The 24,197-nt window shown below is 38.7% G+C and overlaps 1 protein-coding gene across 10 annotated transcripts in view; it reads left to right on the top strand.

Annotated features, from left to right (window-relative positions):
• Positions 1-24,197, top strand: part of Anks1b (ankyrin repeat and sterile alpha motif domain containing 1B) — a 905,411-nt gene that overhangs the window by 590,552 nt on the left and 290,662 nt on the right. For all 10 annotated transcript variants that reach the window (XM_090328468.1, XM_090328467.1, XM_090328466.1 and 7 more), the window contains one exon: positions 3,213-3,311. In XM_090328468.1, the coding sequence (XP_090184594.1) occupies positions 3,213-3,311 (99 nt within the window). The remainder of the gene's footprint in view (positions 1-3,212; positions 3,312-24,197) is intronic.

Raw genomic sequence — 24,197 nt, 5'->3', positions numbered from 1 at the left:
TTATTTTGAATATTTAAAGTAATAATAATCCATAATTATAAAATAAGTTATTATTATTCCCTTTAGTAAGAAATCTTATAAATGCATAGTATCGAGACTGATTTGTCAGACAAAAAAATCAGATATATTCTTGTACTTACTTATCTACAATTATTCCTTAAATCTAATATTAGGTAATAAGTGCAAAACACTAAAAACATAAGCTCAAAATATTGATACTAATCAAACACCATACATGACTGAAATTGCATTTTAAGTGAATGCATATTAGCTAAGCTGCTTTATTTTATGGGTAGAGAACCAAGAAATCTAGAAAGAATGTACGTCTTAGCAAAATTTACCCAGCCATGATCTGAATCCAGGTCTTTAGACTACTACTGTTTAGACAGCTGAATGGCATACAAGGATATTTTTAGTAACCCTATAAAAATGAAAAACAGAACATTTGGTTTGTTTTAATTTTCATTGACACAGTAATTGTATATATCTATGGCATGTAATATGATGATTATGTGTATGTATACATGAAAATCTGAAACTGTTGTTGTTCAGATTTGTTGCAGTCTGAGGGTTTGGGTTTTGTTGCTTTGGTTTATGTTTTGAGGGCCAGTAGGTCCTTTGGCAAATCTCTAAATGAGTAACAGAATAAGTATCATATATGGCTGCTTGTGCCACCGGAGTCCCTTTCTGGAAGTAATAAGGCTTTTTTGAAATGAAGTCATTTATATTCGTAGCCATGTTCTATTATGTGCACTGAGTTATTTCTTGAGAGCAATGTTTCCTATGGCAAGTTGCCAAGCCTGGCTTTATTTGTTTTTCATTAGGCTTTTCATTATCATGCTGCAATATACCTGGATCATTCTGCTTTCTCTGAGATAGCTGTGCATTTTAAGCATAGGAATGATACTTTGAGTAGATGGAATGCTTTTGTCCAGTGAATGACCATTTTACATTTCCAGTTATGGTACTATTCTAAAGACTTTAATCCTTCTAATTACAGTCAATTATCCACTTATAATATAATCTGATATTAAACTGCTTGCATCCATCTAATCTGTCTCTGTCCAAGGAAAGGCATTGATCACACCTTGTATCATTCTGGGCCTGTTCCTCTCCTCTCTTACCTTAGGAAAAGCTATCCACATCGATCTCTGCTTGAAACCAAGGTTTATTCTATATTTCTTCATCATCCTACATGTTCAGTCTCCAAGTCAAATACTTGACTGTTTTCACGTATACCTTCTTTCTGTGTCCCATAACTATCGCTTTGATCTAAATCCATTCCATCCCTAGAACAACTATACGGCTACAAGTTCGTGATCTTGATGGTCCCAGAATTACCCTTGTCCTTTCTTTTGCTTTTGCTTTGAGCATCTATCAGTATCCATTGTTCCCCAGAAGCAAGGTATTCTCTGCTATTTATAAGTATTTGGTGATAAGCATTAATAGGCAGATTTTTATTTGTTCAGAAAAAGCAGTAGTGATACAAATTTTTGCTCTCCTAGAGACTCCTTTTTATGTTTTAGTATTGTAATTGATGTAAAACATTTTGGACTATTTACTTATTTGTAGGGTACAGTAGATAATTTGATACATGAATACAGTGTTTAATTGTCGAACTAAGGTAAGTTTCTTATCCTTAAACGTTTATCATTTCTGTGTGGTAGGAAACGTCCACTATTCTACTCATTTTGGGGAATATACATAATAAACTTTCAGGGATCGTAACAACCTTACCATAATGTAGAACAATTAGGACAATTTTCTGCCATCTGACTGTATTTTTTTTGTCAGTCCTGGGCTTTGAGCTCAGGGCCTGAGCACTGTCCTTGGGCTTTCTCAAGGCTAGAACTCTACCACAGCACCACTTCTGGCTTTTTTCTATGTGTGTGTACCGAGGAATCGAACCTGGGTCTTCGTGCATGATAGGCAAGCATTCTACCACTAGGCCAAACTCGCAGTCCCCCTAACTGTATTTTGATGTCCATTATCCAGACTTTTTCTTCCTTTTCCATTCCTATGACAGTATTCTACTCCCTATTTCTATGGATTCCTGAATAAGTGAGAATGTGAACTATTATCTTTCGGTGTCTACCTTATTTCACTTGATATAATTTGACCTCTCAATTTGAGGAGAACTTCTCAGAATAAGCAATTTGAAAGTCTCTGTATTCAAGTATTAATCAGAGGTTGAAAATAATCATGGAGCAATTTAGAACAATAGATCATTTAACAAGAGTATCAAGATTTCTTTGAAACATTGTGTGTGGACAATTTAATAAAAATGTTATTAGAAAAGAAAATAATCATTGATATTTGCAACCTGACTTCACTAAACCTTTAGATTATATGGTTCAATCTTGTCATTTTATAGGAAAGGAAAATGAGGGTCAGTCACACACATAAAAATGAATCTTCTAAACTTACAATCTCATAGTATCCATCTTAAAAATCTATGCTGATCAGAATGAACTTTATCAGCCTGCCTTTCCATGTCCAGATCATATCCTAACACAAAGTCTGCATGCTCTATTTTTGCTTACAGTTTATTACAGTTGATTTTCCCTCTAACCTTTCTCTTTTGAGTCTTAACCACATGTCAGACAGAAGATTATATATTCACTCAGGTACCCTCAGGATTCCCAAACCAATGTCAACATCATAGCTGTTTGAGACATGCTAGCTGTCTTTGAACAACTCATTTCTATCACTAGACTAGAAGAAATGGAGATAGTTATGGGCAGGAGCCTGCATCTATTCCCATTCTTCATTAAAAATCTGGCATTCAATATTGAATTATTTTCACCTTTCGTCTGCCTAGGAGATGTCAGTTTTTCTATCAGCCACCTCACACAATCTGTTTTCAGATTAATTTTTGAAAACCAAATTGATTCACTCACATCAATATATAAGTCACTGATAATCCTAAATGACAACTCTTCCTAGAATCATTTACATTTTTATAGGAACAAAATTCTAAATCATAGGATTGAAATATCCAGTGCAGATAATCCAACCATAAATAATAAGCCATGAGACAGATTTGTGCAACGAGGCACGTTCCTTCAAATCAGTAACATAGGAGACCCTCACAAGAATGATTCTCTATCTCTGTTTATTAAAATCAGACTATCCCTATATAAATCATTACTAATTAGATCTCACAGTATGAAGACTTGATTTATTTTGTAACCTGCCTGGTTTTGTTTCAGGGAAGCAATGTTATGGAAGATCAGGATTTGTTGGAAATTGGAATCCTTAATTCTGGGCACAGACAGAGAATTCTACAGGCAATCCAGCTCCTTCCAAAGGTAAGTGATGATTTATTGTTCTACTCTTATGTGTGATTTCAGTGGTGTCAGGTGTGCAAGATGTATTAGCATTATCTAAATATGGTTGCAACCCATTAGAGTGGGTCTTCTTAGCTCCCACTACACATTCAAACACAAAAGACTACTACCCCCAGCTTCATTGACCAAGAAGAATGGAATCCAAGAAACACTGCTGGCTAGTGGGGCAGCTTCAGAGTTTTGCTATTGTCAGAATCCAAATACAAGTACAGAAACAGTTTAGGTTCAGAAAGACTGAATTTATATTGAGTGAGTACAGAATGTCTCTGACTTGAAAGTCTCCTAAGAGCCCAAGAAGAAGCAATAGGGCTTGTAGCAATTCCATAGATTGAGCCTCTGGGGTCTTTACAAGGGACCTGCATAATTTTAAAAAAGTCATTACTCAGAGAAGTCCAAAATATCCCATGTCACCCTGTATTTATGGTTCATAGATAGATTCTCCCAGTCCAGATGCAATTTGCCAGGCATCACTTTTACTGTAAGCTGTGTTACCTAGCAACAGAGTTGACCTTCGGTTTTCAGATACAGTTTTAAAGGAGCCTAAAGGAAGAGGTATGATGTAAGGACTCATTTTTTCAAGCTAGGTAGGATTTTAATTGGTAAGGACAAGGACAGCCATTTCAGGAGGCCAAAGGGATCCATATAATTACAGGTATGGCTCAGGCCACCAATTGCTAGACACGTTAGGAAAATGATTACTAATTCAAAATCTAATGAGAGTTGCACAACATTGTAAATGCACATTGTGCCACAGAAATGTGCACTTTAACACGGTCAGTTTAAGGTCTGAATACTTCATCACAAATTTTTAAATTTCTTTTGTTATTATTTTTAAGTAGTTATACAAAGGAGTTGCCATTTAACAGAGCATTATAAATATAATGCATCTTGATCTTACCCTTTTCAACATTTTCACCACAATTTTTTTAATAATCAAAAAAGGAAGAAAATCCAATGTGACTGAAACAATTGGAAACTACAGAACATAATCAGAGATAAAGCACAAAAACTAGGTTCAGTGAGTTTGTATCAGGATGGGAGATTAGAAATGTATTCTACAGACACTACAGAATAGCCATGACTAGACTATTTTGATTCTGGTTAATTTAATTCTGGAGGCATTAAAAGAAAGCAAAGTTAGAGTAAGGTCAACCAGCTGAGAGAAAATGAGGGGAAGCAAGACTGGAGGCATGGTAGCAGGTAAACTGTACTGGCTGTTCTCAGGTACCTGAGCCTAACCTCTGTTATATACTCTCTTCTCCCTTCTTGGGAGGATATAATTTCTCCTTCTTAGATTGATAAATAAATAAACATTGTTTTAAATAACTAAAATGTTATAAATATAATATAAATAAATATTAAGGACTGTTTCTAAGGAAGTTATCTGATGAAATTTGCTTAAGAGTCTGCTGATAGGAACTTTACAGTTTTGTAAATTCAGAGTGTTAAGTGTGCACAAGAATTTAATCCTGATTTTCTACATTAAAAACAAAAGAACAAAATGTCCTTAGAAATAATTTTCAAAGTAATAATTATGTATACACCATTCACCTCCCTGCTTTTATATATTTACCTAAAATGTTACTTCCTGTGCTGGGAATGTGGCTTTAGTGGTAGAGTGCTTGGCTAGCTTGCATGAAGCTCTAGGTTCGATTCCTTAGTACCACATAAACAGAAAAAGCTGGAAGTGGCACTGTGGCTCAAACGGTAGAGTGCTAGTCTTGAGAAAAAGAAGCCCAGGGTCAGTGTTTAGGCCCTGGGTTCAAGCCCCAGGACTGGCAAAAAAATAAAAATAAAAAGTTACTGCAATGTCTTTTTTTCCCCAGTCCTGGAACTTGAACTCAGGGCACGAACACTGTCCTTGAGCTTTCTCAAGGCTCGAGCTCTACCACTTGAGCCATAGCACCACTTCTGGCTTTTTTCTATGTATGTGGTAACCAAGGAATCAAACCTGGGTCTTCAGGTATGCTTGGCAAGCACTCTACCACTAGGCCAAACTCGTGGTCCTGCAATGGCTTCTTAATGCTGCATCTCCAACACTGAGTGCACTTTCTGACCTATAAACAGACACACAATGCATCAGTGGCCAGTGTCACCTTGTCACAATGCTTCCCATTATTTTAAGTTCAATACAGGTAGTATTATCTCACCTCACTGTGGACACTTGCCTCAAATGGAACCCCTTCTCACCACCTTGGCAGTGTCCAGTGTAGTCCCAGCCCACTATCTCTAACCAACAGCCACAAAAGCTTCTAATCTGTCCTCCTGGTCATACTGTTTGAATTGATTTCTCATTGTTTTCTTCTACTCTGGACTATTGATACTTGTCTAGTCTCTACCCGATGTCTTCAATGCCCTCATCTAAAATATAAATCAAATCATTTCACACCCTGATTCAAGTCAAATACAGTCTCTACTCACATAGAAGAATGTCTTTATCATGGCATACACATATCATCAAATCTGCTTTCTTTCCACCACTGTGCCCATATCTGTCACTTTTGGATTCTGCACTCTATTTGGATGGCTTTCTTTTTAATTTAAGAAAATGACAAGCTCTGTTTGGTCTCAGGGACTTTCCCTCTGTCCAGAAAGCCTGTCCTTCAGATCTTTATACATCATCAAGTCATGTGTCACCACTTCACAGAGACTTTCATACCTGAAAGATCAGACCCTTCACCAGCTATCAGTTGTTGGTACAGTATTGTCCTTCTTTTCCTCCCTGGTCCTTAACGCTATCTGATTATAGTGTTGGACTTTTTTCTTTATTATATTCCATCCTAACCAAGATGTAGCAAGGTCTGTGAGTTCAGGTACTGGTACTGTGACTATTTTGTTTCCTTCTGTATATTCAGTCAGCCCGTAGAACAGTACTTGTCATCTAGTTGCTAACCAAGAAATATTTATGGAACAGGGTTATATCCGCATGACCTCTCATTCCTCTGCCACCTTTATGGTCTTATGTTTACTCCTATCTGAAGATACTAATAATATTCTACCACTTCTATGTTTGAAGCATCTTGAGGACAAAAACAGTTCATTGTTAAATTTTCAGTGTTCAATACCTGAACATTGAAAGAATGAATGACTAAATGGATGAATATTTTCCACACACCGTTCAATTTTTTAAAAAAAAATCAGAATGCCTCAATTTGAAGATAATTCTATAATCCTGTTCATGCAATTTCATGAAACGCAAAAGAACCTTAGCCTACAATGTTTTGCAAAATGAGTAGAATGTTTATCTTTAAGGCAGAATATCATTTTGTTAGAGAAAACAACGTAATAGAAACAATATGAAATTAAGCTTCCATCAAGAGATCGATGCAGAAATGCTCACGCTGCACACAATTGAATAGACAGTACACAAGAACATCCAAACATGTCAACAGCAGCACAAATGGAATGTTATAATGCTAGGAATTGATGCTCTGCCTTCTTAGGTGATGAGCCCAATCTTGAGATGATTAATCGGGTAATATTACTGCCAGCACATCCATCTGCATCAACTCTTAATGTCCCACTGCCAAAAAAAGGAACAAAATGTCTCTTCATTTTGTTTGTATAATTTTGATCTTCAGAATGTTGGTGTTCTTTATCTGTCATGAGAAATGTTCCATGATTACTACCTGGAATGTTCTAATTAATGTATTGTATGTTAGAATTGGTGAGCTTGTTCCTAAATAGAGAAAAGGTGGTCTCTTAGCCCAAATAAAGCATTCCTTATTTCTGTCTGTTCAAATGGACCAGTATCAAGATCTCAGGTACAGCTGATATACTTAACACAGAGAATACATTAGACGTACTTGAGTATAGATGTATTTAGAACAATAAGCATAGTGATTTTCCCCTTCACTTATTCTTTCCTCTTTCTTTCTTCTTATGCAGCCTCCAGAAGTTAAGCCTAACCATGAGTTTTCACTCAGTATCCACTTTCTTCTCACACCCCAAATGAATCCTTTTTCGTCTAAATGTTTTCTTGTACTTCTGAAAAACAAATCCTCCTCTCCTTTTTCCCCCTTTTTGAGAAAGGAAACATACACAAAGTTCCATAAGAAACTGGACTGTTTTGTACTCTTCTAGAAACTACAAACACAGTGTATTTTTTCTGTCCTTTAGATACGGGGAAATTACCCTTTTTCAAGGAAAGAACTCTATGAAGCCAAATATTTGTTTAATCCTTGGAACTAGCCAAGGATTTTCCTTTTTAAAAGGAAAATCAATAATAATAATAATAATATAGCATCTAAAGGGCAGACATGTCAAGGATTTTCACTTTTAAGGGTTTAGAGGACTGTATCAAGACCTATGAGTTCAAGTCCCAAGATGGACAAAAAAAAATGTGAAGAGGGTTCAAAGTACCCAAAGGTTTGAGAACTCAAACATCTATAAAGACCAAATAACAGGGAACTAGGACAAATTGGACAGTGCAGCACAACTCCTGTTCTTCCAACAAATTGTATATTTTCCTAATCCTTGCCAACAAAACAGTGTTAGGGACCAGATCTGGTAATAGCTGTCACATATCACAGAGAAGAAAAATCTCTAGAAACAGTAGTGTCCTTCTAATGGGCTCACAAAACATTCAGTATTTGAAAGGAATAATATGAATATGACATCTCACTTAGCATCCTATCCAAGATGTGTTGTTCATAAAGACTGGTTCTTCTAGAGTTGTTAAAATTCAGGTGTTAATTCTAGTCTTCATGGTTAATGGTGACATGACTAAGCTTTAGGGGGAAAATGTGCCAGCAAAGTAATTACTTCAAAAGTCTGGAAAGGAAGGCTCACAGGCTCAGTCATATTTCTCCATCACTTAGAAAAATGACAGAAACTTATTCTTATTTCTTCCCCTATTTTTCAGAAGGCAATGGCAGAATGCAGGCTACAGGCACAGATGCTCTCCTACTATCTTTTGATAGGGTAACTTTTCATTCTTACATCCCATCACCCATGCTCCATCCATCCTTATTCTTTGGTTTCCACTTTTTTTCCCCATTGGCTGGTGTCTTAAACTTTATGAAATGCAATTATGATGGTCTACCATTCAGTGGGCATCAGTTAATAGTATACTGGAAACAGAATGTCTCTGTTTCTTTCTCTTTCTCTCTGTGTCTCTGTCTCTGTCTCTGTCTCTGTCTCTGTCTCTCTCTCTCTCTCTCTCTCTCTCTCTCACACACACACACACACACACACACATTCCTATTTTATTTTTCTAATTTTGTTTTAAAGGTGATATACAGAAGGGCTATCTTTACATATGTCAGGTGATAAGTACATTTCCTTTTGCATAGTATCATCGGTTCCGTCATTCTTTCCCATTCCTGCACAGACACTTTTTAGCATGGAGGTCTCAATTAAAGGAAATATGCAACTAGACTTAGTCTATCTGAGCTCCTAGAATTTTTTCCTTTCTGTAGATCTGGTCCTAGGTGATACAGGCTGTGGCATTCCCAGGGTTGTTTCATGTGTCTCTGAAAATGCCTTATTGTTCCAGAACAAATAGATATGTTTTCCTAGATCAAGGGTTGGCAAACTTTTTCTAGTTAAAAAAAGCCAGTTAGTACACATTTTCCATTTCACAGGCATTGTGCCCTCAAAAGCAGCTACAGACAATTCAGATAAATTAATATGGCTATGTTCCAATAAAACTTTATTTGCAAAAGCAGGCAATGGGCCAGATTGGGCCTGCGGATTATAATTTACAGATGCTTAACTTATATTAGCAATAAATCTCCAGCTAGACTCTGAGTTGTTTTGTACTTGAGAGAATCTTGTAGACAGAGAAGAACCTCAAATCCAAAATACAGCCTACAATGTCAAACTAAAGAAAAGCCGACAGCAGGAAGGCCCACAAACCTCCCGATTTCATCTCAGAGCTCTGTGTAACGAGACTATTTTGGGGGTGATTGACAGTATGACACTGGCTATACATCCACTAGAAAAAAAAGTTACTCTTCTACCCATATTCATGGGAATAGTTCAGCATTTATATCACTATAGTGCTGATCCAACATTTCTGTACTACCAGAGCTGACCCTAGAACTAACTCTCACAGAGCCCTACCTGCAGCAAACAAGTCTACAAACGTCAGGCCTTTGTGTTCTCTTTGTGAACCTAGTTTATTTCATCCATGATACTCTCCAGAACTCTGTCTTAAGCCTCTCGTCTTCTGAGCACCTTCATCTGCTTTCATGGTTTCCACTGTTACCTCCACCTGAGTGGCCTCAAACTTCTGTCTCTGGGTTTATAGCTCTACCTAGCTTCAGGAAACATACTTCTGGATATACAACATGACCTTCAAAGTAAATAGGCCCAAGTAGAGCTCCATCTTCAAAGAATCCTGGCCTGCATCTTATATTATTTATTTCCTCATCTTCAAATCATTGAAAGTAATTACTCTATACTAGGTACTTCTTTATCAGTTGCATTATAATAATAAATAATGTAAACTTGGTCCTTACCTCCACAAACATATATATTCTACTGAGAAAACAGGATGTACATGCATACATATACTTTTTCAATTCAATTTTCTTGTCATATGCTACGTATTACAAAATATAAATTAGACCACCATGCTATATTTATGCAAATTATTCAGATACTATAATATAATTTATTATATATTTATACTTTGTCATTATATATTACATAATTATTTTATGCAGTATAAATAACACATAAATTTATATAGAATATATTTTAGACATTGTGCATTTTATATAAGTATATAATATTTATATGTTTAAATATTACATAGTTTTTATTAAAATTTTTATATAATATACAAAATAAAGACATCATTAAAAAGGCATAGGATGCTAGAAATGTACTCTAGGAGAGCAGTTTACTTACTATAAGACTGCAGAAGATTACTCCTTGGACTGGGGTATAGCAACATGATAAAAGACTTGCCTACATGTAAGGCCCTGGGTTCAGTCAAATCCCAGTGCTACAAAAAGGAAAGGGAAGGGAAGGAAAAGACAGGGAAGGAAAAAAACAGAGAAGGGGAGGGGAGGGGAGGGGAGAAGAGGGAAGGGAAGGGAAGGGGAGGGAAGGGAAGGGAAGGGAAGAAGGGAAGGGAAAGAAAAGGTTACTCTATTTTCAGGAGAAATTGTTGGTACCACTGAAAAACAGGGAAGAGATAATGACTGACTTTCCGAGTAAAAAGTTCAGTAATTTTAGGTAAATACATTTTCAAATAATGGCAAGTCATTGAGATTTTTCTTATTCTCAGCTTACCATACATGGAGTAATGAACAAAGGATTCCAAAATCTCAGTGCTTTAACACAGTTTTATTTTTATTTCTCATTCTTGGTGGATTTGATGGGGGTCACACAGCTTTCCTATTTCAGAGTTCTTTAATAGATGCCATAAAAGCAGGACAGAGAGGAACATGGAAGACCACACAGGATGTTACTGTTAGTCCTGGAAATGTGTCACTTACTTTGGACCACATGTGATTGAGTGGTAGTCAGGTTCAAAATAGAATAAGAAATATAGACTCTCTTCCTAGACATTGGTAATAGATTCCTGAGAATCTAATTGTTCTTTGCCAGAAATACCATTTCATTAATGTACCTCAGCTTGCCACCCTTTTTCACCCATTTTCTGTTTGTTCTTTGAAACTTATTCTGTGGAGCTGGGCACCCAAGATTCATGCTTGTAATTCTACATACTCAGAAGGATGAGTCAGTTGGGGCAGGAAAGTCTGTGAGACTCTCATCTCCAACTCACCACCAAAAAGCTGGAAGAATAGCTCAAGAGGTAGGGCACTAGCCTTAAGCCAAAAAGCTCAAGCACCACACCCAGACCCTGAGTTCAAGCTCCAGGACCAGACCCATAGGCACACAAGTGCACCACCCACACACAGGGGGGTGGAGGGAGAAAGAGAGAGAGAGAGAGAGAGAGAGAGAGAGAGAGAACTTATGGCCTGAAAAGAAACATTTTATGACAATCGCTCTCTGTCTTTGGGAGAGACTGACAATTTAAATGGTCTCTGGTGTCTATAAAAATCTCCTGTTGATTAATTTGTCACTCTTCCTTGAGATTAGGGTCTTAGTCATGTTCTGCTTCATTTCTCAACCATAAAACACACATCACTTGAATACGGTAATGTGCAGTTCAGGTTTTTTAGACCGAGCCAAACAAAGCATGAAGATTAGAGATCAGTCATGAGTGGATTAGATTAAAACTCCCAAAGATATTTCATGAGAAAAGTGGCTTTGCTTTTAAATGCTTCATAAAGGCCTAATGCAGGACCTTGGTCCCTAACACCCAGAGCACTGGTGGTTTGAATTTCCTGAAGTGACTTCATCTGCCCACGCCTCATGCTATCTGTTTACAACCTGGGATGGGTGGGGGTAACTAGTCTATTCTTTAGGGGTACATTGGGAGAGAGAATAGCCAATATTTGAAGTTCTTCTTCTCCTTTGAAATGGCAAAGCTTCATATCCACAGGGTGCAAAATAGCTCTCAATGGTTTGGGCTGAACAGATAATAAAGAATGTTCATTATTCAGTTTCTATTGGGTGTGAGCAGGGGAGTCCAAACTTACTCAGTCTTGGTTCTAATATTTTATGTGATTTCAGGAAGCAAGTTGGCTACTTGAATTCTTCCAGAGCCAGAAGGGGATGGTGGTTTTTAAAAATGCTTTATTGAAATGAATTTGTCTTAGTCTTGGAATGGGTCATTACGTAGACCAAAGAGCTGAAATATCACTTTACTCATGATGGTCCCTGATATTTACCAAGAAATAAGGAAGGCATTAGGCAGGTAAATAGCATCTCATCTGTGGCTATCCTAGCAGCTGCTGTTCTTCAACTTTTTGACGCTCACCTCATTTACTACAGAGCAGTGGCTCCCTAGAGTTATAGTATAGTCTGCAGTGAGAACATGGGATTTAGGTATCTGAGGACTTTCCCTTCCTTATCTAATTCTCCAAAGGACAATCAATTTACTGCTGGAAGGGACCTTTCCAGATCCAGCTCATCCTCTTACCTGAGTCATTTCACAGGTGAGGAGACTAAGCCCTGACAGTAATTGACTTGCCCCCAGGCAGATGGCTCCTTAGTAACAGAACTGGAACTAAATCATAGACAAGAGAGCTTGTGACAGTTGCCTCCTGGGTGAATACTGTGCAAAGACCCAAGACTGGGAGGAGGCTGCAGTGCTCTTGAGAGAAAGGGAAAGGGGAATGGGTAGGGAAGAAACAAAGGACTACAAAAATCAGGGGTATTCAATCGTCCAGAAACAAGGACAGACTAAATCCACTAGCACAACGATGTTCATTGCAGCACTATTTACCATACCAAGGATATAGAACCAACCCAGATGCCCCTCAGTTAATGAGTGGATAAACAAGATGTGGTATTTATACACAATGGAATTCTATGCTGCTATCAGAAAAAATGGCATCGCCCCATTTGTAAGGAAATGGAAAGACTTGGAAAAAAATCATCCTAAGTGAAGTATGTTCAAAGGAACATAGGCCCAAGAGTCTCCCTCATTTGTCAAAATCAGTAGAAACCTTGGGCTCACCTAGCAGAGATTTACAATAGAACAAAATCTAGAGACATAAGGCCAAATAGTATGACACTAAATGTAAGGACCTCCAGGATAAGAAAACAAAAGCCATATAATGAGTGACTGTTGTCCTTAATGTACTATGTTATCTCTCATCTCTTTTGCTATCCCTTGGTTATCTCATATTGTTACAATATTTCACCTTATTAACCTGATATATTTTATATGTGCTTAATTGGTTATTTGAAATTGATAGGGAAGGGGGGAAGGGGGGAGGGAAATGGGGACCATGTCATGAGAAAGGGTATCAATGTTTGTGAAGTAATGCACCTTCTATCTGGTGGATATAATGTAACCCTTCTATTAATTACAATAAAAAATCTAAATAAAACAATCAGGGCTATTTTTTAAATAAATAAATAAATAGATAGATAATCAGGAAGTTAGGAAGTGGGGCCATGGCTCAAGGTGGCCTTGAACTGAAGAGCTCAGGAACAATGCCCAGGCCCAGAGTTTCAGCCCCATGACTCACAAAAATAAGTAAATAAATAAATAAGGCTGGGAGTTTGGCCTACTGGTAGAGTGCTTGCCTAGCATGCACTAAGACCCAGTTCTGTTCCTCAGTACCACATACGTAGAAAAAAGCCGGAAGTGGCTGTGGCTCAAATGGTGAAGCTCTAGCCTTGAGAAAGCCCAAGGACAGTCTTTAAGCCCCGAGTTCAAGGCCCAGGACTGGCTATATATATATATATATATATATATATATAGCCTTCCTTTCAGTCTTCAAGATTAAAGCGCAGCTTTGACAGCTTCCATAGACCCCAGACTCCCTTCCTGAAAGGAGGCGCTCTGGCAGGGATCCAAAGGCCTTGAAACCACAAGAGACAGCTGTGGTAGAGGAGAACAGCAGACACAGGCCATGCCACCTGTCCAGCAGTCACAGGTGGTCAAACCTCTTGCTTATCCTTGACAATGGCCCAGAGAGTCGCTTCACTGGCAATGTGCACTGCCACTTCCAGGAAAGAACACAGCAGAATGGACCTCTAATGGAATAAAGTGAAACAAATAAAATAATCCTATTCCTTTTCTCCTTCAGTGTGTACAGAGAAGAAAGATGAACAAGATAAATGGGCATTCTCTGGAAGAGAATGGGGACACATCTTTAGAGCACTAAATTACACACAGATGACACTTTTATAGAATTAAGCCAGGAAGCAGCGTGGTATAATAACTGGAAACGTGGCTGTACTCCCTGAGTTTGAATCCTGGAGCTACTGTTCACCTAATTGTATGCCATGGGCATGTTTCTAAACCTTTCTCTGCCCATTTCATCATCTTTAAAATGGATGAGATGGTTTTACCTACCCCATAGAGATGCCGTGATAATTAAACAAGTAAGGCACATAAAATGGATTTGCCTTAATATATGTGCTATATTTGGATGTATTAATCTTTTAAAGATGATTGAAGGTGAACCAGGAAAAATGTGGGATTCCTTCAGTGCATTAATTATATCAGAAAATTACTACTCCAGGCATAAACAATGAGTGAAAGTAGTTTCCTATTATTTATTCATGCAATAGATATTTATGAACCACTACCACATGTTGGGGGCTGTTCTAGCTGCGGAGAATTTGGTTAGGAAGCTATAAGGTCACTGTCCTCATGCAGATTACATTCTAGTAGCAGACCTAGATAAAAATACATAATTTCAGATAATGATAAATACTCTGAGTAAATATTGAGCAACAGAATGAACAGAGAACAACAGAGATATACAAATGCTGTTTTAGGGAGCTATAATAATGCCTTGTTGCATTGTATAAACATGGTGTTCCAAAGCATAAGGATACTACAGGAATACTGAGATGAGTTAACTCAGTAATCCCCTTAAATCTTCCTAAGAAACATTCAATCAATCATTCAGAAGCTCAAAAATAGACTCCATTGAGCATTTGATTAAACCTAATTTAATCCTACTTTAGCCACCTATGACTTACGTCACCTTGGACAAGTTACTTGGATTGTCTAATCCTCTTTTTACTTATTTATAAACCAGAGATAATGGAGGAAATCTCTCCATCCGGTGATTGTGACTGTCAGAAGTACAAAGATATAAATAATGGTCCTACCATTGAGAAGGAACCAATAAACATCAGTTATGATCACCTGCCTTTGATCAACAGGTCCCCACTAAATTACCAAACTGAATAAGCTGAAAAGTAATCAAAACAAGGAACTCATCTGCTGACATGAGAGTGTCTACCCATGACTAGAATACCGCGAGCTTTCCATCTCTCCTAGTGAATTTTGCACAATGCAGGCTGCTCATCTGGTTTTAAAAGGGAGAAACTTAAAAACTTGGTTGTCCTCTGCTAATTTAAATTTTTAATATATTTGGGTGATTTTGAATTCATTAGGGGCTAGAGGATAAGGCATTTAAAGCTATTACTATAGCCTTCTGATAAAGGAAATGAAATGAATTGTCACAATGCTGAGACATACCTGCCTGTACCTGTGAAATATAATACAAGTGATTCCCAACACTGATAGGAATGGGAAAGAAACTAAGGGCAAACAAAGGTAAGGTGAAGAATAGATTAAACAAACAGCAAGGGGTCAAAATGTGCATGGGATAAGATGGAGAAGAAGTGAGCTGGAAAACTAAGTACTCAGTCCTTGGTAGGGTGCCTCCATTAAAATGGTAAAGACATTTTGTGATGGCATGGGAAAATATAGTTATGTGAATTCACACAAAAGCTAATATATAAAACAATACATTGAGCCCTTGGGGTGGCTCACACTTGTAATCTTAGCTACTCAGGAGGCTGAAATTTGAGGATCAAGGTTCAAAGCCAGCCCCAGGCACTAAAGAACCTGAGACTCTTATCTTCAGTTAACTATTAGAAAACCAGAAGTGGGACTGTGGCTCAAGGGTATGGTGGTAGCCTTGAGCTGAAAGCTCAGGGACAACACCCAGGCCTAGGGGTAGGGTGGTAGCCTTGAGCTGAAGAGCTCAGGGGACAGTGCCCAGACCAAATTCAAGCCCCATGACCCATAAACACACACACACACACACACACACACACACACACACACACACACACACACACACACACACCCCTACCATTTTGAATAAGTCATTGTCAAATAATTTCTGTCTACCTTTACTATCCACACAAAGTAAGTTTTAAATTAGCAGTTGAACACTGTGGGGCTATATTTCCTCATTTTCAGCCAGTGCTGAAAAGCCTATTCTTAAAATCTGTAGACCTAAACATGTTCTTATATCAACCTTACAACACAAGGAAAAAGAATGTGTGATTATATAGTATCTACTTTCAAGGGGATTTTAGTTTAGATAAAGAAACCAAACCAATATGTAAGTGATTTTAATAAAAAGAAACCATGGACTGAGCTATAACAGCAATAATAAAAGTATATGATCTGGATGTTACACAGAAGGAAAGAGCTCTTCTATTTAGGAATTTAGGAAAAAGTTTCTGGAAGAGAAGACAAATGAATCAATAAAGCCATTTTTAACACCTTAGAAACTTCTTTAAGGTAACTCATAACATTCCAAGTAAAATATGACCAAAATATTTGCTTAGCTTGCTCAGCCAGAGACACATACTATTTTTCTTGTTTTCAATAACCATCCTGTGATACATGCTTGTGCCATTAATCCATTTACGACTTTCATTCATCACTTTACCCTCCAAGGTATAAGTCAAATATTTCAATCTCAAACAAATACCTGTAGTCAGCTTCAAAAGGGCCGGCTAAACTAGTGACATAGTTAATATTCTCCCCAACCTATCTAAGCTCTTTTTCATGGCATGGCATTTCTTTGTAGTTATTGTCTTTGGTGGTGATCAATGAGCTGTTAGGTTTCAAAGACCAGCCAATCCTCATGAAATCACAGGAAGACAGAGCCTGAGTTCATCTTCAGCCTGCCTTTGCACTATAGACATATGCTATAGGTTTAAATAGACAAAGAACTGGAGGCAGAGGAAGAAAGGTGCGTGTATTTATTGAACAGTCTAAGTGTGGCCTGGTTGATCATGACTCAGCTCTTTCTGGAGAAGTGACCACCGTCATCACTGATAAACAAGTCTTTGTCTGACAGGTGGTTTATCCAAGGGAGGAGCTGTTGTTGATTAGGGGTAGTTTTGGTCTGTTGTCATAAAGTATTACCCAATGATGGTTTTGTCCTTCCTCGAGTTCAAAGTAGTTACAAGATAGCTGCAGAGAAAATGGGTCAGAGCAATGAAACATACAAAATGAGACACAGATGCCAAAATTTTTTTCCTGCTTTTACTTCATTCATGGACCCAAATACAGACTCGGTGAGTCAGGGCTTTGCAGCAAAGCAGCTGTGAGACACTTGCTTCATGCACTTGCATCTTTTACCTTCGTGCGTGTGTGTGTGTGTGTGTGTGTGCGCGCGCATGTGCGCACACGAGCGTGCGTGTGTGCACCAGCCCTAGAGAACTGTCCTTGAGTTTTGCTTTTTGGGTTTTTTCTGGCCTATTTACTTTTGGTTCTTCATGGTTGATCTTCATAATGACCACCCCTCAACTAGAAAGTCACATTTTCTTTTTTTTTTTTTTTTTTTGCCTGTCCTGGGCTTGAGCTCAGGGCCTGAGCACTGTCCTTGGACTTTCTCAAGGCTAGAGCTCTACCACTTGAGCCTCAGCACCACTTCTGGCTTTTTTCTACGTATGTGGTACCGAGGAATCGAACCCGGGTCTTCATGCATACTAGGCAAGCACTTTAACCACTAGGCCAAACTCCCGGCCCCGAAAGTCACATTTTCTAAGACATTCCAAAACATTCCAGAAAGACACTGAAGAGCAAACCCCTGTGTTAGTATCAAAGATTGAAATAGAAATATCCTTCATGCCTGGCACCACTAATACCTAATTATCAGATGAAATCAATCTTTAAATCTCAAAACTAGATTAAGGAAATGAATGCCCAGAGAAGTTAAGGAACATGCCTAAGACCACACAGCTAGTGAGTGACCAGGGAAGGATTCAAACCAGTCCACCTCTCTCCAGAATGCTTTGCCCCAAACTGCTTTCCTGCACTGTCCCCATCAGCAGTGCCACATCTCAGACTCTTCAGAGTCACTGGCAGTACATTCACCATTAGAAAAAAAAAACTGGACATTTTTATTAGCTTTTATGGCACTATTATCTTCTATTTTTAAGCTGACAGATAATTGCTGCTCTCAAAGGAACTGAGTGCTCAAGAAACTACCAGAGTCCCTTTTTCATGTCTTCAAAAGAAAGCACCCATTAGCTTTACTTGTTGTATGAATTCATGATGGTCTAAGTACTAAATTGATTCACTTTAAATAATTCTTAAGGTTACGGATCATGAATCAGAGAGTCCTGACAAGTTAAAAGCATTTTCCTGAATGCAGCGTCAGCTGGAACCCCCAAATCCTTAGCAGCCACAGCTTGGTGGCAGAGGATTGTATTTACAATTTTCATTAGTAGGAAGAGGTGAAAGGATTCTAGAAATCTTTTGAATGTGAAATATCCGCATAAATGTGTCATAAGTGTAGAGTAGGTTTCTCTGCCTCTCACCTCTGGGACTCAATTACATCATCATCTGTCAATATTTACCATACTGGAACAGAACCCTTTCTCTAAGTGCTACATGGCTACAAAGTACTAATTGACCTTTCATCCCCAGATCTTAGCAGTCCTTGTGGACTCCCAGCTGTGGGGGAGGGAGAAAAGGGGGTAAATGCTGCTGCAACTGCAATGCAATTCTACAGTGCAATATCTGCAACCACCCTGCAGCCCGCCTGACTGTTATCCATCAGTTGTTGATTTATCCTTATCCTCCTGTTCAATCAGACTGTCAGTTCCCCCTATGCTAGGACCACATAGTCCCTGAGTCACAGAATTCTACCCTACATTTTAGACAGAAAGGATAGGTCAAAGTAAAACCTGTGGAGGAAATGTTATAAGGAGAGAGATGAGCTAAGTGCCTAGAGATCAGGGAAGGCAGGTAGATGATACCTGAACTTAATCTCACTGAAAGAATGAATAGATATTTTTAGCCAAATGTGGCACTTGAAGGAGTCACTCCAGACACATGGGATCCTGTGAGGACCAGAGACAATAAAGAGAAGAGGAAACCCGTCTTCATGTCATTCGCTCTCCCCACCCCCCCTCTCTCTCTGCCTTCACTTCACTTTGCATATTTACTCACCTTTCATATTTACCTTCATATTTACCTTTTCATATATTAACTTCAAGAGAAAAAATGAGAAAATCTCCATTTTCTCAAACCCAAATTTCTTTTAATTTCTCACTTATAAAAAATGGCACTTTCATCTCTTATATTTTATAATATATTTCAAATACTGAAAGAAATGGTGTATTTATAAAGGTAAGAACCTTCATACACAATTTACACCTATTTGCATAATATCTAGGATGATGTTACTATGTATTGGGTGCTTCTTAAATTCGCGTGAACTCAAATTTTGATTTCAGTAGCTTTCTAGTAAGGAATAATAAGTCATACTGAATACGCTCAGTAACTCCAGTGTCTGAAGTAAGTAAAATTTCTGAAACAACAAAAACAAGTAGACATTTAAGCTAGAAACGTTTCTCAGAAGACTAAACTCATGTTTATCTCACCCCATGGTTGCAGAATAGTTCATGGACTATTTCCAACTGTCAATAGAAAAGAAATCCTTCTTTTCCCCCACAGTGCTAGAGATGGAACCTAGAGCCTTCTACCACTGAGCTATGTCCCTGCTCTCTTTTTTGGTTTGCTTTGTTTGGGGGCAATGTCTTCCTATGTCTTCAATTCTCCATGTAGCCCAGGCTGGCCTCAACCCATCAACTCCTTCCCTTCACCATCAAGTGCTAAGAAATTGGAGGTTACAGCCACGATCCCAGAGCACTATTTGCTGAATATTCTAGCCTTACAGAAACTTCTAATGATTTGTTCCAAAAGCCCAGGCGCTAACATGTACACCACTAACTAGACCATGGCTAACCACATGTCTGCCCTTTCTGCCTCCCTTGTTCTAGCTTATTGTACTGAGGTTTCCTTTCACCAAAGCTGGAAATAAGGCTACCGGGACCTACCCAAAAGTATTCTCCATCCTGTTAATACCCACAAAAGGAGCCAAAAATGCTGCTAATAACTTCAAAGGCTGTTTTCACTGTCACAGGTACCCAACGTAGACCAAAGATACTGCTGCTTACACTCTTGGTGTGAGGTCGTTAGTCTTCTCATCAAGGGCACCTTAGCCAATGCCAACTGGGTGTTCTTCCAATGCCATTGAAACCTGCCAATGTGCACAGCAGTGCCAACTACAAGTGCCCAGTGCTGAGGGCACCAATATCTTCAATGTGCCATCATGTCTGCTTGCTGATAAAGTTCCTGGTGCCAATTCTGCTTTTGTTTCCAGTGTCCCTAGTAATGTTTTATGGTGCTGCTCTCTCCATCTTAATGTATAGCCAGAGGAGCTGAATCAGGGTCCAGGCCATGTGCCAGATCCTGAAATCCATTTAGAATTACCCACTGGCTTGGATATTCATCGATCATCCTGTGAATCAAATGCAATCTGCCTTCCTTAAGCAAAGATTCTTTTGAGATCCGTAGATTCCTCATTGAAAACAAATCCTGTAAGACTAACCTTGCCCAGTTACCCATAAATTCCCACACGTAACGGATGAATACAGTTCTGTTTCCACTGAGCATCCAGCCACACAGCTGAGGCACGGAGCTGACAGATTCCTGTCCATGCAATAGACCAAGGAGCATTTTATTTTGTGTCTTAGGATCTCATACTTCTCTACCTTCAAAATACACCTGGAATCTGATTACTTTTCATCACCTTTACTCTGGCACCCCAGCCCAACCCACCAGCCTCTTTCTTCTGGATGGCCCATGGCCTCTTCAATGGCTTTCCTATTTCTTGATCTCAACATAGCAGCAAGAATAAGTCTACTTTAAACATAAGCAAGATCATATTGCCCCTCTGCTCAAATTCATTCACTAGCTCCCTACTTCCTTCAGAATGAAAGTCGGACCTCCAAGTGCTGAGAGGCCCTGCCTTATCTCATTTACTTCTCTGGTCTGCTTTGCATCTCTCTGCAGCTCTGCACACAGCTGCCCTCTCCATCTGTCTTCTTATTATTGCTTGAGCACTGCTATGCTTACTCCTCCCTGAAAGCCTCTATGCTAGCCCTTCTCTCTACTTGGAATATTCTCCCACCAACTGCCAACGAACTAATTCACCATCTACACATTTGTAGATGTGGACACCCTGGACACCCCCCCTTTAATACTGCCTCTCTCCGTGTCATCACCCACACTTCAGCACTCCAATCCCCTGAATCCCTGCTAATCTTCCTTATTGCCCAAAATATTCATCACTTTCTAACATAAAATACACTTTATTTGTAATAATTAACAGTTACCCACATCTAACCTTTCAGTGTTTTGTTTTCTGATTAACTCTAGAACAGAACCTTAAATATGCCGGGTGCCAATGGCTCATGCCTGTAATTCTAGCTACAGGAGCCTGAGATCTGAGGATGGTGGTTCAAAACCAGCTCAGGCACCAAACTCTGTGAGATTCTTATCTCCAGTTAACCACCAGAAAACCGGAATTGGGGCTATGGCTCAAGGGGTAGAGTGATAGCCTTGAGCTAAAGAGCTCAGGGACAGCACCCAGGCCCAGAATTCAAATTCCATGACAGGCAAAAAAAAAAAAAGAACCTTAAATATAACAGGTGCACTGTTATTATTTGTTGAGTAAATGCATGAATGGATAGTAATAGATAGATAGATAGATAGATAGATAGATAGATAGATAGATAGATAGATAGACAGACCTTCCATTTTGGAACTCCTTAAGTGACTGTAAGCATACTCACTTCTTTGTGGGGGGAGGGGTTGTTTGTTTTTTTTTTTTTTTTTTTGCCAGTCCTGGGCATGAACTCAGGGCCTGAGCACTGTCCCTGGATTTTCGCAAGGCTAGAGCTCTACCACTTGAGCCTCAGCACCACTTCTGGCTTTTTTCTATGTATGTGGTACTGAGGAATCAAACCCGGGTCTTCGTGCATGCTAGGCAAGCATTCTACCACTAGGCCAAACTCCCGGCCCCTAACATACTCACTTTTGACTACCATGCAAATAATAGCCTTTGTTGTGCCTGATCCAGGCAGAACACTTATTCATTTGTATGCTGTTATGGTTGGCTTTGTGGTACATTGTTCTGCTTGAAGAACTCCATTGGAGAGTGTTATTATGTATATGTCCAGAGGCTCTGAGGAAGGACATGGTTTTTAAATATCAAATAAGTAGACTTGCTATTTCATGCATTTATTATCTTCTGAAGACTCAATTTTGGGCAATTTTTTATGGTGGTGGTTGTTGTTGAGACTAAAAACATGTAGAAGAGTTTCCTGATTGATAGTAGCATTTGGTTTTAAGAAGAAAGCAGTATGATATCTTAGGCCACCAAATAGCTACATGAATGTCAGAAACCATGTACTGGCAGAGAGGTCAAAAAGAGGCCTGTATCATTTTCTAAATATAACTCACATCTCTGGCAGAGCTTGAAAATGTGAATGACGGTGAGTATTGTTCAGCACCTTATTCTAGTTGCAAAAAGAATTCCTCTGTTCATCTTGAATCCGAGCTTTTGAATCATAAAATAGCTTTGGAACAACGAAATAAATCAAAACAAGTGATGTTTAACTAAGGGCTCTAGGGTCAACAAAGATTTTTAGAAATGAAAAGACAGTACAAAAACATTTTTATTGAATTTTTTTAAAACACACTTTACCTAAGGCTTCAGAGAGAAGTACAATACAGTCATTCAGTAAACTCATCCAACCCTAAGACTATGTTTGATCTATGTAGTGCCTCATGAGTTTTATTTATAACCCATGGAGATCTAACCTGGAAATCTAGGGTGCTTAAGTGAAGTGAGTTAGTCCCTGTGTGTACAGATAAAGCTGACAAGTAAACCATTTATATTGCTTGCAAGTAATAAATTGCTTTTTAATTGTTGCTCTCATTTTTTCCCAATCATGATATATACTTATCTGTGTTGGCAACTTTAATCATTTAATTTGTGGTCAGTGCACCATCTTGCACCAAAGAAGGTACCCCTGTCCCTGAAGGCTAAAGATTAGACCAGTGCTTCTGATTGTGCTGTTAGAAGTTGGTCACTCATGGGGCCGGGAGTTTGGCCTAGTGGTAGAGTGCTTGACTAGCATGCACAAAGACTGGGGTTCAATTCCTCGGTACCATATACACAGAAAAAAGCTGGAAGTGGTGCTGAGGCTCAAGTGGTAGAGCTCTAGCTTTGAGAAAGTCCAAGGATAGTGCTCAAACCCTGAGCTCAAACCCAAGACTAGCATAAAAATAAAAAGCAGGAAGTTGGTCACTCATGTGTCTTGAAAACATGAGTTATCTATACACTACATTCATTACCTTTTGTTTTACCTCTAATTTACTCCATGATCTGAGGCTTACCAAATTAGACAAGTATTAAACCTTTTCTGTGATAGATCCTAATTCATTTCTCTCATTCAGGAATTAGAACTCATAGGGCACTAAGCGACCCTTTAGCCTACAAAGGTTCCCACCCAAAGCTGGGAAACTTCTTTTTTGTTTGCTTTGTGCAGATCCTAGAACTTGAACTCAGGGCTTGTCCATTGTCCTTGAGATTGTTTTGTTTTGTTTTTTGGGGTTTTTTTGCTCTGGGTTAGTTATTAATTAGACATAAGATACTTATAGACTTTCCTGCCCAGGTTGGCACTGAAATATGATCCTCAACCTGTTGATCGGCTAGGACTACAGGCATGAGCCACTGGCCCCTGACAACCTGGAAATGGTTTATTTAAACAGTTCAGGGACTCCACATCAGTGAAGCTGTAAAACAGCAGAAGGTCTATAAAGCAGTAAAGGGTTATTAGTGTGATTGAGTCCACAGCAACATTCAGACACAATGCAACTACTTCTGAGTATTTGGATTTTTATTTTCTAGGCATTATATCTACACACAGTCTTTTTTTTTTTGCCAGTCCTGGGCTTGAGCTCAGGGCCTGGGCACTGTCCTTGGACTTTCTCAAGGTTAGAACTCTACCACTTGAGCCTCAGCACCACTTCCAGCTTTTTTTTCTCTATGTATGTGGTACCGAGGAATCGAACCCAGATCTTCGTGCATGCTAGATCAAACTCCCAGGTACAGTGCACTGTACCACTAGGCCAAACTCCCAGCCCCACAGTCTGATTTTTAACCCAAGAGATTTTAAGCAGAT

Source organism: Megascapheus bottae, chromosome 2, assembly GCF_031878675.1.
Source record: "Megascapheus bottae isolate mThoBot1 chromosome 2, mThoBot2.hap1, whole genome shotgun sequence".
Classification (NCBI taxonomy): domain Eukaryota; kingdom Metazoa; phylum Chordata; class Mammalia; order Rodentia; family Geomyidae; genus Megascapheus; species Megascapheus bottae.
Note: the sequence above shows the minus strand (reverse complement) of the source record. Positions and strands in the feature narration are given on the sequence as shown.